The sequence below is a fragment of the Macaca thibetana genome, chromosome 9 (assembly GCF_024542745.1).
Source record: "Macaca thibetana thibetana isolate TM-01 chromosome 9, ASM2454274v1, whole genome shotgun sequence".
Classification (NCBI taxonomy): domain Eukaryota; kingdom Metazoa; phylum Chordata; class Mammalia; order Primates; family Cercopithecidae; genus Macaca; species Macaca thibetana.
This window is the reverse complement of record NC_065586.1, coordinates 47021139-47034167: the sequence shown is the minus strand read 5'-3', so window position 1 is coordinate 47034167 and position 13029 is coordinate 47021139. Positions and strand designations below refer to the sequence as shown.

Genomic DNA, 13029 nt, shown 5'->3' with positions numbered 1-13029 from the left:
GAGAGGATTGATGGACTGGGATACATAAGAGCATTTGCATGACAAGCTACAATTAGGCACAAAAGGGGAAGCTGTATATTGGAAAACATATGCAAGAGATAAGTGTAACTGATCAAAGCTCAATGGCAGGCCGATAAGTAGCTGGAGACAGCGTAAAACCATGGAAGTAGGATGAACATTGGAGTCCATCAGGACTGGGGCTGCTCCTTATGACTTATGTGATGGAACCTCTTCAGTCAGTTTCCTCCCCTTTAAAATGGGAATACTAGGCCAGGTGCAGTGGCTCATGCCTGTAATCCCAGCACTTTGGGAGGCCAAGGTGGGTGGATCACTTGAGGTCAGGAGTTCAAGACCAGCCTGGCCAATATGGTAAAACCCCGTCTCTATTGAAAATACAAAAATTAGCTAGGCGTGGTAGCACCTGCCTGTAATCCCAGCTACTTGGGAAGCTGAGGCAGGAGAATTGCTTGAACCTGGGAGGCAGAGGTTGCAGCGAGCTGAGATTGTGCCACTGTACTCCAGCCTAGGTGACAGAGTGAGAGTCTGCTTTCAAAAAATAAAGAAATAGGCTGGGCACGGTGGCTCACACCTGTAATCCCAGCACTTTGGTAGGCCAAGGCGGGCGGATCACAAGGTCAAGAGATCGAGACCATCCTGGCCATAATGGTGAAGCCCCGTTTCTACTAAAAATACAGAAAAAAATTAGCTGGGTGTGGTGGCACATGCCTGTCCTCCCAGCTACTCAGGAGGCTGAGGCAGGAGAATTGCTTGAACCCGGGTGGTGGAGGTTGCAATGAGCCAAGATCATGCCACTGCACTCCAACCTGGTGACAGAGCAAGACTCCATCACAAAAATAAATAAATAAATAAATAGAGAATATTATCTCTTCACAGAGATGTCATGAGGATTAAACAAGAGGCACAATGGCACTCAAATCATGGTTCCCTTCCCTCCTTGCTTCAGTTACGAAGACTTTCAAAATAAGAGCCAACATTTTTGAGTGCTTGTGCCAAATACTTCACTTACATTATCTTATTTAATCCACTCAAAACCCCAAGAGTTCAGTACAATAATTATTCCCATTATATAGATAAGTAAGTTGAGACCTTGAGAAGTTAGGTGACTTACCCCAGGTTTGAATGTTTCTTAGTAGAGTTGGGGTTTGAACTTAGCTCTTCCTTTATTCAGAGTCCAATTTTGTAACCCCCATGGCACACTGGCACTCAGTAAGACGTGGTCTAAGACAATGAATGGACATACTGTCCACAAGAAGAACAGGAAATCACTTAAGAAGAAGCCAACTGTAGAAGAGTTGTGGAGGAATGCGTACACCTCTCAGGAGGGATGAAGGCTTTATAAATGGGATGGAGCTTTTCTAGAATAATCTAGAGATGTTCTACAGCCAGTGTGGTAGAACTGTAGCCCCTTTGGGCCAGAGAGGACAGCTGCCCTGGTGAAGGAGCACAGAACCTGACCCACTGTGCCTCAGCTGTGGGATGCTGGCTGGGCCCTTCACCTCTTTGAGTCTCAATTTTCTCATACACAAAACAAAACAAAAAGATAATAATAGTTCAATCTCTGAGGGATTTTGTGATCAGACTCATTCACTGATTAACTGATTAATTGGTTAATGCGTTCATTCCCTATGTATGTTTTGGATATTGACTGTGTGTCAGTCATTGTGCTGGGAGTGCAAAGAAAGCTAAGATGTAGTCCCTGACATTGAGATACTTGTAAATAACATCATCCATGTGAAAATGCTTGGTAAATTGCAAAGCATCATATAAATAATACTTAATAGCATTATCTCCTTGGTTGGGGGTAGGAAAGGAGGAGGAGGACATGCCCCAATAAAATAGTTAAAATATTCTTTATAGTAGTAAAAACTTGTTGTCAACACAAATGCCCCATGACAGAAGAATGGCCAAGCAAAGAACATTCCATAACTCTTAAATACGTTGGACCCTCATTCTTCCAAAGTAAGCATAGCCGTTTGGAAACATGGATTGTTTTCTCTTTGGGGCTTGATCTGTTTGGTCTATTAGAGGTGACAGAAGCAGAGGAGACAATCTCCCTGCAGAATGTTAATGACAGTTCCAGAAAGTGTTTGCAAATCAAACTAGCATGAGATGGTGTCTAAGCCTGGGTCTGAACATCAGTGCAATGATTGGAAAATGGAAAACTATCAGTCATGTAACTGAGTATTTCATCTGTGAGATTACAAACAACCAATTAGATTTCACCCCCTGCCCCTGCCCACTGATTTGGGGGTTGTCTTGGCTTTGGGTCCCCACTGCCCTACTGGGTGCGTGGTCTTCACTCTGCTTTTCATTTCAGACTACATCAATCTGTTCAGCACCAAGTGTCACGGCTGCGATTTCCCCGTGGAGGCCGGCGACAAGTTCATTGAAGCCCTGGGCCACACCTGGCATGACACCTGCTTCATTTGCGCGGTATGTCTCTAGCTTGGGGCTCTGGCTTTCTGAGAAGAGGCAGGAGGGAGGAAGTGGGAACCAGATGACCACCCTCTACATCCCTTGCCATGCTAGCTTTCTGACATCCTGATCATTTTTAAAAGCTGGCAAACACCATGATGCCTCGATACATCACAGTCGAACAAAGTTTCATTCCTAATAATTATTTATAAGCCAGTGTGGCTTTGTTACTTTCCATTTCGTTAAAGACAACAGAGTGTCCCAGGGTTTGGCAAACCAGCGGCTTGTCTCACCAGCAGTGTTGTCAGTGGGCAAGAGCAGCAGATGATGCTTGGCTTTGAGAGGGGCAGTTGACTTCCCATGGTTATATGTCACTTCAGATATGATGGAGTGACTTGAGGGTTTTCCCCTCCAAATTGTTACCCCAAACACTAGATTGGAGCTGACTAATCCTATGAAAAGCTGAGACAGGGTTTCTCTTGGTAGAACCTTTGGAAAGCAAGACTGAGTATCATTTTATTTTCCTAAGTGGTCCTTTCTTGATATATAGCTGCCAGGAGATAAGCCCTGGATTAACTATTAATTGTGTGCTACTTATTTCTGCTGAACAGCTGCGTCACTTTTAGTATGAGACTGGCATTTTCCTTCTGAAGGTTTTGGGTTGGGGTGGGCACGTGATGGTGTGCCTACAGGCATTTAGACTCTGAGGGAGAGGTAGGAAACAGTCATTCCTGAGAAAGCCCCCTAATGTCAATCTGTCATTGACTAATCTTGATTTGATATATATATATTTTTTTGCAATGGAGTTTCTGCTCCTGTTGCCCAGGCTGGAGTGCAGTAGAGCGATCTCGGTTCACTGCAACCTCTGCCTCCGGGTTCAAGCAATTCTTCTGCCTCAGCCTCCCGAGTAGCTGGGACTACAGGCACACACCACCATGCCTGGCTAATTTTGTGTATTTTTAGTAGAGAGGGGATTTCACCATGTTGGCCAGGCTGGTCTCAAACTCCTGACCTCAGGTGATCCACCCGCCTCAGCCTCCCAAAGTTGTGGGAATACAGGTGTGAGCCACCGCGCCTGGCTGATTTGGGAAAATTAAGACACCCCTACTATTTTTTTTAACCAGAGTTTCTCAAGGTAAATTTTGGAAATGTATGAAATACCTGTACAGTTTTTACTTGAGTAATTTTTATAGACTTATGACATAGGATGACCCTAGTCATCAAGTTTACGGACATATGCTTTCGGTTCTACACTTTGCTTCCATACCCTGCCATCTGTGGGATGCACTGTATTGACTCTGTGTGTTGGTTTGCTAGGGCTGCCTTGACAAATTACTGCAAACTGATGGCTCAAACAACAGAAATGAACACTTTCACAGTTCAGGAGGCCAGAAGTCCTAAATCAAGGTGCTGACAGGAGGCCATACTCTTTCTCCGAGCTTCTAGCCAGCAATCCTTGGCATTTCTTGGCTTGCAGCTGTGTAACTCCAATCCCTGCCTCCATTATCACAAGGCTGTCTCCCCTCTGTGTGTGTGTCTTCACATGACATGACATTCTCCTCTGAGTGTGTCTGTCTCTGTGTGGTTCTGCTTTTTTTTTTTTTTTTTTTTTTTTTTTGAGACGGAGTCTTGCTCTGTCGCCCAGGCTGGAGTGCAGTGGCGTGATCTCCACTCACTGCAAGCTCCGCTTTTTTTTTTTTTGAGACGGAGTTTCACTGTTGTTGCCCAGGCTGGGGTACAATGGCACTATCTTGGCTCACTCCTAACTCTGCCTTCTGGCATGTGAATTTTGTGGAATACAGTTCAATCCCTTAACACTCTGATTTTCCAGCTCTTTGAACAGATTCTCTAGTTATCTTTTAGGGTGTTTTAAATACATCCCCTCCAAAAAGAGACAATGGTGTAAGTATACTGGCTTTGGGGTTGTCCCCTGCAGAGTTATAGCTCCCCTGTGTCAGGCACAGCACAGGGCTCTCTGAACCTTACATTCAAGCCATGACTTGTCTAGTCCTGAGGCACTGCCTGCACATCTGGTTACCCAACTTCTGGAAGGATCCAAGAGACCTGGGGAAGGTCCAGGAAGACAGTGGCACAGAAGGCCTGTTTTCCACGGGCGGGCTGATGAGAGGTCTGTGTCACATGCAGAGGGAATTGTGGCAAAGGTGAGTGTGGGTCTGCTCCTGCAAGCCTCGCAATTTCAGCTGAGTCACAACAGCAAAAGTCCAAGAGAGAGACCAGAAGAAGCCGTAAAGCTTGGGGTGGCTCAGGCTGATATTACAAATAAGTTCCAGAGAGTGAAGTCCAGCCTGTGAGAGGCCCATAGCACTGCCCTTTGGAGGATCAGCATGGAGATCGTTAGGTCTCCCTCCAAACCAGCCTGCATGGTACTCACTGCCCTGTCAACATATAGTGAAGTGGAACATGGTTGTTTTTTTTTTTTTTTTTTTTTTTTTTTTGTGAGACAGAGTCTTGCTCTGTCGCTCAGGCTGGAGTGCAGTGGCACGATCTCAGCTCACTGCTACCTCCACCTCCTAGGTTCAAGCAATTCTCTGCCTCAGCCTCCTGAGTAGCTGGGATTACAGGCGCCCGCCACCAGGCCTGACTAATTTTTGTATTTTTAGTAGAGATGGGGTTTCACCATCTTGACCAGGCTGGTCTTATGAGCCACCCATCTCAGCCTCCCAAAGTGCTGGGATTACAGGCGTGAGCCACTGCACCCAGCTGGAACGTAGTTTTAACATTGGGAAGAAATCTTTTGATTGGAAAACTTTGAGGGACATGAGGGATTTTTTTTTTTTTTTTTGGTCCTCTTTCTGTCACTTCATATTTCCAAATCACTTTTGATGAGCATGTATTTTCCTGTAACTTCCAAAAACTTAGTAAGAGAAAGATCTGGAGTAGCTCTCCCAGCTGATGTGCTGTTTTCTCACCAGTGAGATCTCAGATAGCACATTTTTAGACTAACTCAGTTTACCAAATATTCCTGGCATTTGGGGAATACAAGAGTGTCCCAGAACAAGTCTCTACCTTGACGGAATCTAGAATCTTGAAAGGCGAACAAAGCAACAGATGTGAGCAATTCAAAAGTAGAACAGGACAGTACCCCTCAAGTCCAAAGCATATAAAGTGAAGGCTGGGAGCCTGAGAAGTGCAGTGTGAGTCAGGGTGAAAGTTAAGCTTCTGTCTGGCACTGACACTTGAGTTCCAATGGAAAGGGTCTGACTTTTTTTTTTTTTTTTTTGAGACGGAGTCTCGCTCTGTTGCCCAGGCTGGAGTGCAGTGGCGCGATCTCAGCTCACTGCAAGCTCCGCCTCCCAGGTTCACGCCGTTCTCCTGCCTCAGCCTCCCGAGTAGCTGGGACTACAGGTGCCCGCCACCTCGCCCGGCTAGTTTTTTGTATTTTTTTTTAGTAGAGGCAGGGTTTCACCGTGTTAGCCAGGATGGTCTTGATCTCCTGACCTCGTGATCCACCCGTCTCGGCCTCCCAAAGTGCTGGGATTACAGGCTTGAGCCACTGCGCCCGGCCGGGTCTGACCTTAGTGGAGGAAAAATGTCTTACCAATCCCTCTTTTGCTCTAAGTCTTGCCCTTCCCTACTGGTGTGGGTATCAGGAGCGGATGGGCAGTGGTATAACTTTTGTAGGCAGTCCTAGGGGCTGCTGCAGCTGGCCTAGTTTATTACCCTAACTCTGCTGGGACCTGCGGTCAGCACTGTTCATGGTCACCACCCCTTTATAGCTAGGCCCTGATGTCACCCAGCCACAGAGCCTGGGGGTTAGACCATCCCTGTTGTCCCCTATGCTGGGTGGGCAGAAGGCCTCCTCCACCATGAAGCACCTTGCATCAAGAAGACACTGGGCACAACTCCCTATGAGGGTTCCCACCCTCAGCCCCATCTCACCTATGAGCCATATTTGAGGTTCTGTCCCTTTCTCATTTATTGGTCTTCAGTCCCTGGACACCTTCTCTCCAGCCTGACTCATCCCGAAGTTCTCACAAGCAACCAGCATTGTCCCAGACCAGGTAGGGTCTCCCAGCCACAGCTGTAGTCATTGACAGGCTGACTCACTCCAGAGCTGCCTTTCTGTCTTCCTTAAAGCCCATTCTCACCAGTTAGATCTTGGGTGTCCATCTTTTTGCATTAGTCTTTAAATTGTCACCAGCAGCTTGAGGCCTCCACACGAGCCTGGTTATACTCAGCATCACTGCATCCACCTGGGATGTTTTCAAACACTTTTGCAGCTCATTAGCTCCCAGGACCCACTGGAAGCCCTGTGTGATCCTAGGTATAATGTCCCCAACTGGACCATCAGAGCCTTGCACATGGGGCCAGCGTGGTGCCCTTTTCCTTTCCAACTCTCTTGGACTGGATACATGCACATTGCCCCAAGCTCAACTCTGGAGGGTGATTTCTGTTTCCTGGGGGGATACCTGTATGTGTGGACTCCACCTGCACTCCTCCTGATGTCAGTGTCCTGGAGATGGCTCCCAATTCTGCCCCCCAGCAGGGATCTTCACTGCCCTCTCCTAGGCTGGGACCCATGCCAGCCAATGTGACTTCCTGGCAGACTCTGACATACTGGCATATTGCCAACCCAGGGCCTAGCTTACATACTAGTAGTCTGACAAACTCAGAGGGCTACCTCCATACAAACCCATGAACCCAGAACAATTTCAAGTAAACACAGCCCCTTTCTGTTATGGGGTAGGGGAAAAATTAGCATAGAACTGGAGTCTTATAGACCTGGATAGAGATTCCCAGCCCTACAACTTACTTGGTCTGCGACTTAAGCAAGACATAGGCGCCCTCTGAGCTCCAGTTTTTTCATTTGTGAAGTGGGAGAAAGGCATACCTACCTTGTAAGGTTTTCATGAGAATTAAATGAGCTGCTGTATATAGTGTTTGGCATCCTGCTTGATCCATGGTAGCCCCCACAAATATTAGTTCTCTTCCTCAGACTATACTCTATGTTGTCATCATGGGGATATAGAATTTCTTCTCTTGGGCTGGGCACGGTGGCTTACGCCTGTAATCCCAGCACTTCGGGAGGCCGAGGCAGGTGGATTGCTTGAGGTCAGGAGCTCGAGACCAGCCTGGCCAACATGGTGAAACCCTGTCTCTACTAAATTACCAAAAAAAAAAAAAAATAGCTGGATGTGGTGGTGGGTGCCTGTAATCCCAGCTACTAGGGAGGCTGAGGCAGGAGAATTGCTTGAACCTGGGAGGTGGAGGTTGCAGTGAGCCGAGATCACACCATTGCACTCCAGCCTGGGTGACAGAGTAAGACTCCATCTCAAAAAAAAAAAAAAAAAAAAAAAACACAAAAAGAATTTCATCTCTTTTGTTTTTTGTATATTTCTCTGCATACTTTTCCATATCTTTTTTTTTTCTTTTTTTTTGTGACAGCGTCTCACTCTGTCATCCAGACTGGGGTACAGTGGTACAATCTTGGCTCACTGCAACCTCGGACTCCCAGGTTCAAGCGATTCTCCTGCCTCAGCCTCCTGAGTAGCTGGGATTACCGGCGCACACCACCACACCCGGCTAATTTTGTATTTTTAGTAGAGATGAGGTTTCACCATGTTGGTCATGCTGATCTCAAACTCCTGATCCTGTGGTCCTCCTGCCTTGGCCTCCCAAAGTGCTGGGATTACAGGCATGAGCCACCGTGCCTGGCCCATATCTATCTTTTTAAATGGTGGCATTCCATTGGAAAAATATACCTTGAAAATTTACTGAATCATCTCCCTATTGAGAGAAATTTTAGTAGTTTTCAGTTTCTAGTTGAGCACAGGTTGCTTTCTTGTTCTGCAGAGTTGGTTCTACAGGATAAATTCTCTAGCGTGGCATTACTGGGTTATAGGGTAGGCACATCTCAGTGGTTCTTGTTCAACATGGCCAGATTCCCTATGGAACACTGAGCTCACTCGTGTGTCTCCAGCAGTCCACCAGTAGGCCTTGTTCCTTTTTGGCATTGCTGATTTTTGATTGAATACTTTGTGGTTTTTTTTTTAAGCTTTTTGGCTAGAGGCATGTTAGGTTAAAGGTGACAAGCCATTGAGGTTTTCTTGTTTTATTTGTCTTGCTAGATTAATAGGTGTCTAGTGCTATCTCAGGGCAGTTTTTCTTATAATTTTTTTTTTAACTAATCTTTTTTTTTTTTTTGGTAGAGACAGAGGCTCACTATGTTGCCCAGGCTGGTCTCAAACACCTGGCCTCAAAAAATCCTCCTGCCTCAGCCTCCCAAAGCATAGGGATTATAGGCATGAGCTACTGCGCCTGGCATCAGGGCAGTTTTAATTTGCTTTTTCTTTAATTATTAGTGAGTACAATCTTCTCTGATGTGTTTGTTAGTTTACTATTTTCTTTAGATGTGAATCCTCTCTGTGGTATATTGACTTGTGAACTTGCATTGACTCTATACATTTTGGATAGCATGAACTGGTCAGCTTCATAGTGTGTATTTTCTCTATTCCATTAAATTTAATTAATTTCATTTGATTTTATTCTGTGTTCTTCAGGAATCTTAGTTTTTACATAGTCCAACCCATGTACTCTGCTTCTGTCGTTAAGAATTCATAATGGGAGAAATAGGCTGTTGCCTTTTCTCTGCAATGCATGGGGCAAGGCTTTTTCTTTCTTTCTTTCTTTGTTTTAGACAGAGTCTTACTCTGTTGCCCAGGCTGGAGTGCAGTGGCACAATCACAGCTCACTGCAACCTCTCTCTCCCAGGTTCAAGAGATTCTTCTGCCTTAACCTTCCCGAGTAGCTGGGATTACAGGCACATGCCAACGTGCCCCTGGCTAATTTTTATATTTTGTATTTAGTAGAGATGGAGTTTCGCCATGTTGGCCAGGCTGGTCTCGGACTCCTGACCTCAAGTGATCTGCCCGCCTTGGCCTCCCAAAGTGCTGGGATTACAGGACTGAGCCACCGCACCTGGCCAGGGCTTTTTCTTAAAAGAGCGATTGAAATCTGCCCATGTCCCCCGCCACATGGGTCTCACACAGGTCTGTTCTCTGTTCCAGGTCTGCCATGTGAATCTGGAGGGGCAGCCGTTCTACTCCAAGAAGGACAGACCCCTGTGCAAGAAGCACGCACACACCATCAACTTGTAGGCGGCTGAGGCCGCCTGTGCTGATGAGGCCCAGAGCTGCTCCTGCTGCTGGCAACAAAGGATTCGGGAGGCTGATGTTTCTTCTGAGGGGAACAGGGAGAGAGAGGAAGCAACTGAGCCCTTTGGAAGTATAATTTTAGGTTTTTTCTTCTGTACACAAATCGTGTATTTGCATAGTTCAGACTAGGAGCCAAATGAAGACTCAAAACCAAGCTAGTTATTAATCTAAGACTGGAATTGTGCTTCAGACATTTAGAGCAGAATTCCAAGAACTCAAAAGTGAAAAGCAACAAGCAGCTTTCCCAAAGCGATACACTTCCTGCGGTCACCAGAGGAGGACAGAGCTCAGAGCAGCTGTGGAGAATCTGAAGCATTCTGTGGAGTTCTTAAGCGCTCCCCTGGCAAACAAATTGAAGTGCCAAACAGCACTCGCTGCAGGGTATTTTTAGAGTCATAGCTGAGAGCTTGTTAGCTAAGACCCATTGGGCTTTCCTCACCAAAAAAGGAAGTGTTATTCCATTACTAGCGTCATGGAGCTACCTCTGCGCATCAGACTTCAGACCTTGAACAAACTTGAAACATTCTAATGGGAGCCCGGACGTCCAAAGAGATGTCTTCTGGGAGCCACTGGGCAATTGCCAGGGCTCCAGGAAGGGCTCTGGCTCAGGTTGCAGACAGCTGAGAAAAGATGGCCCTGTCAGCCACCCTCTCGCAGTCTGAAACATCCAATGTCCCCAGAAGGCTTAGCTCCTTTTTGAATTGTGATGGGAAAGTAGAATTGGGTTTTTCCAGTTTTGCTCTGTGGTGTGTGAGAGATTTTTTAAAGGCTCTGGGTTGTCTTTGGCCTTTGTTTAGCTTTAAGGGTTCGTTAGTATGAGTGTCCAGTCGTGTGCATGAATTTCACCCCAACCTGTGACTGCTCACTTACGATGTCTCCCCCAGTACCCTCCATCTCAAATAGGCTTGGTGGCCTGTGGAAAAGAAGAGAGACAGAGAGACAGTGTCTGAAACAGGATGGCAGAATAGGCTCACATGCCCAAACTATGGGTGGGGAAGAGAAAACTTACTTTCTGCCACCCTCAGTAAGAACACACGAGGAGGCAGGACCTCCCACCTTCAGGTCTGCACCATCCATTTCAAATGTTCCTTAAAATGCAGCACACTGAGTTTGTACAACTGTGTTAGCTGCTGGAAGGAACAGATGCACTGATATATATGCATTTGCTGTTTTGGCCAATATTTTGAAAATGTATGAGCTGAGTTGATCTAGCTATTATTTAAGTATTTATTGAAGTAGAGGGGCCTTCAAACTACTTTATGATACTAGTGATAGTTTGAGTTAGGTAAGCATCTTAAAGCTGTTTGGTGATAAATAAGGCAGTTTAGATTCTGTGGTTGGAAATAGTGTAGTCACTTTCGTCTTTAGGAAGCCCTGATAATATGCTCATCGAAAACATGGCATTGATGCAGGCAGTTTGCATGAGTGTTTCTCACTTGAGCACGCTATTTAGGCTGTCTTCCAACTCACTCTATTCTGCTCTTACTCCTGTTTTGGATTTTTCTCTTTGCACGTTTGAAATATTTTATGGGAATGTATTAGAACTCTTTTCTTCTAAGGACTGAGACTTCCAGCAGACTGCCATCTTACCTGAGTGTCTCCTCTCCATTAGGGAGAAGGAAGCAGCTAGCTGTGTCCCTAGCTGCAGGAAGCCCCTATTTTTTTCCAAGTAGGAAGCCACCCATCTCCCCCAGGGAGCACCAGGGAGGGACATGGATGTGCTCCTGCCACAGGGCCCTTCCTACCTTTGGATCTGCGAGAAGGTGAATACACAGCAGCAGGCAGAGTAAAATCTGCTGGGACTGCCTGGAGATTTGTCAGGAGTTGCAGACAAATACCTTGGAGCATTCTGTTATTTTTGGAAAGTTCAAATAGGCCAGGACAAGGAGGTTGCTGACTGTACTGACAGGCCCTAAGTCGTTTTCTCCGAAAACTATCTATTCAATTGTCAGGGACTGGTCTTGAGGAAAGAAAGAAAGAAAAAAAACGTTCCCTAGAATTCAGTTTCCAAAATCTCTTTTTAAAGGTTTTACACACACACGCACACACACACATACGATCATTAAAAAGCATATGATCATTAAGAAGAAAAGTGAAATATCTTAAAGGATAGTTTTACCACAGTCCTTTATTGAATCAATTTTTCTACATTTCAGAGCAAGTATAGATTCTGAGGGACTCTTATTTGCCAAAAAAAAAAAAAAACAAAACTAGCAAAAAATTTTTAAAAAAAAGAAAAAAAAAGAAAAAAAAACCCAACACTTAAAATGTAGCAGGAAAAGAAGGTAGTTTTGAGTGTGGTTCACTCAGTGTCTGTGAGTCTGGTGTAGTGTCAGGAATAAGGCTGTGTCTAGCTCAAGTTTACATTGTGGATGTCCTACAACACCAAACAAAATTTTTCATAATCCATGGTGGGGAGCACACTTTGGAACTACAGTTCTTGTCTCCTCATTGTTGACATTAATTTAACATTTATAGGCCAGGTGCCGTGGCTCACGCCTGTTATCCCAGCACTTTGGGAGGCTGAGGCAGGTGGATCACCTGAGGTCAGGTGTTTGAAACCAGCCTGGCCAATATGGTGAAACCCTATCTCTACTAAAGATACACAAAATTAGCCGGGTGTGGTGGCGGGTGCCTGTAGTCCCAGCTACTTGGGAGGCTGAGGCAGGAGAATCTCCTGAATCCTGGAGGTGGAGGTTGCAGTGAGCCGAGATCATGCCATTGCACTCCAGCCTGGGCAACAAGAGTGAAACTCCGTCTCAAAAAAAAAAAAAAAAAAAAAAAAGATAAACACAACTTTTTGCAATGGAGTGACATATCTGCAGCTTATATCTGCAGTGTTTGTGTTAGGAACCTAGCTTTTATAATGTTAACTTTTTAACTCAGTATTCTGGCTTTGGGACTTTTTGTTTTGTTTTGGGTAAGATTTCAGAAGTGGAATGTAGCCTGTTAAAAGTGTGCACAAAAATATTTTGCATGTTTTTTTTTCTCCTGTGTGAATTCTACTTTTTAGCAAAAATAAAAGCCCCCCAAAGGATGTGCAAATACAGATTTTTCTGTGTAAAGTTTTTCACGTCACATCAGAAGTAGCTTACTTCTATATGGGCACAAATAGAAGTTGGAGACAAAACAAAACATTCTGTGGGAAGAAACACAACTTACTTGCCCTGATGCTCAATAGCAGTGTAATCACCGTGTTTAAGCCGACAAGGATATGTGAATAAAATGAATGTTCTGCATACAAAGGGAATTACCAGGCAAATAATAAACTGAAGACCTCGTCTCACATTATATTTTCATAAAGGTTTGTTTGCTTAGCTACTTGGTGGTCAAATATTTCCAATTAATTTATTTCTATTCTACTCTAAATGGCTTCATTTCTAGAAAAGTTGCCATATTTCCTCTTACATCATTTGTT

The 13029-nt window shown here is 45.1% G+C and overlaps 2 protein-coding genes across 21 annotated transcripts in view; both read left to right on the top strand.

Annotated features, from left to right (window-relative positions):
• Positions 1 to 12407, top strand: part of LDB3 (LIM domain binding 3) — a 71661-nt gene extending 59254 nt beyond the window's left edge. For all 7 annotated transcript variants that reach the window (XM_050803849.1, XM_050803852.1, XM_050803848.1 and 4 more), the window contains 2 exons: positions 2339 to 2454; positions 9465 to 12407. In XM_050803849.1, the coding sequence (XP_050659806.1) occupies positions 2339 to 2454; positions 9465 to 9554 (206 nt within the window). In that variant the 3' untranslated portion in view covers positions 9555 to 12407. The remainder of the gene's footprint in view (positions 1 to 2338; positions 2455 to 9464) is intronic.
• The window catches only part of SNCG (synuclein gamma), a 389209-nt gene that overhangs the window by 154524 nt on the left and 221656 nt on the right, over positions 1 to 13029 (top strand). The window lies entirely within an intron of this gene.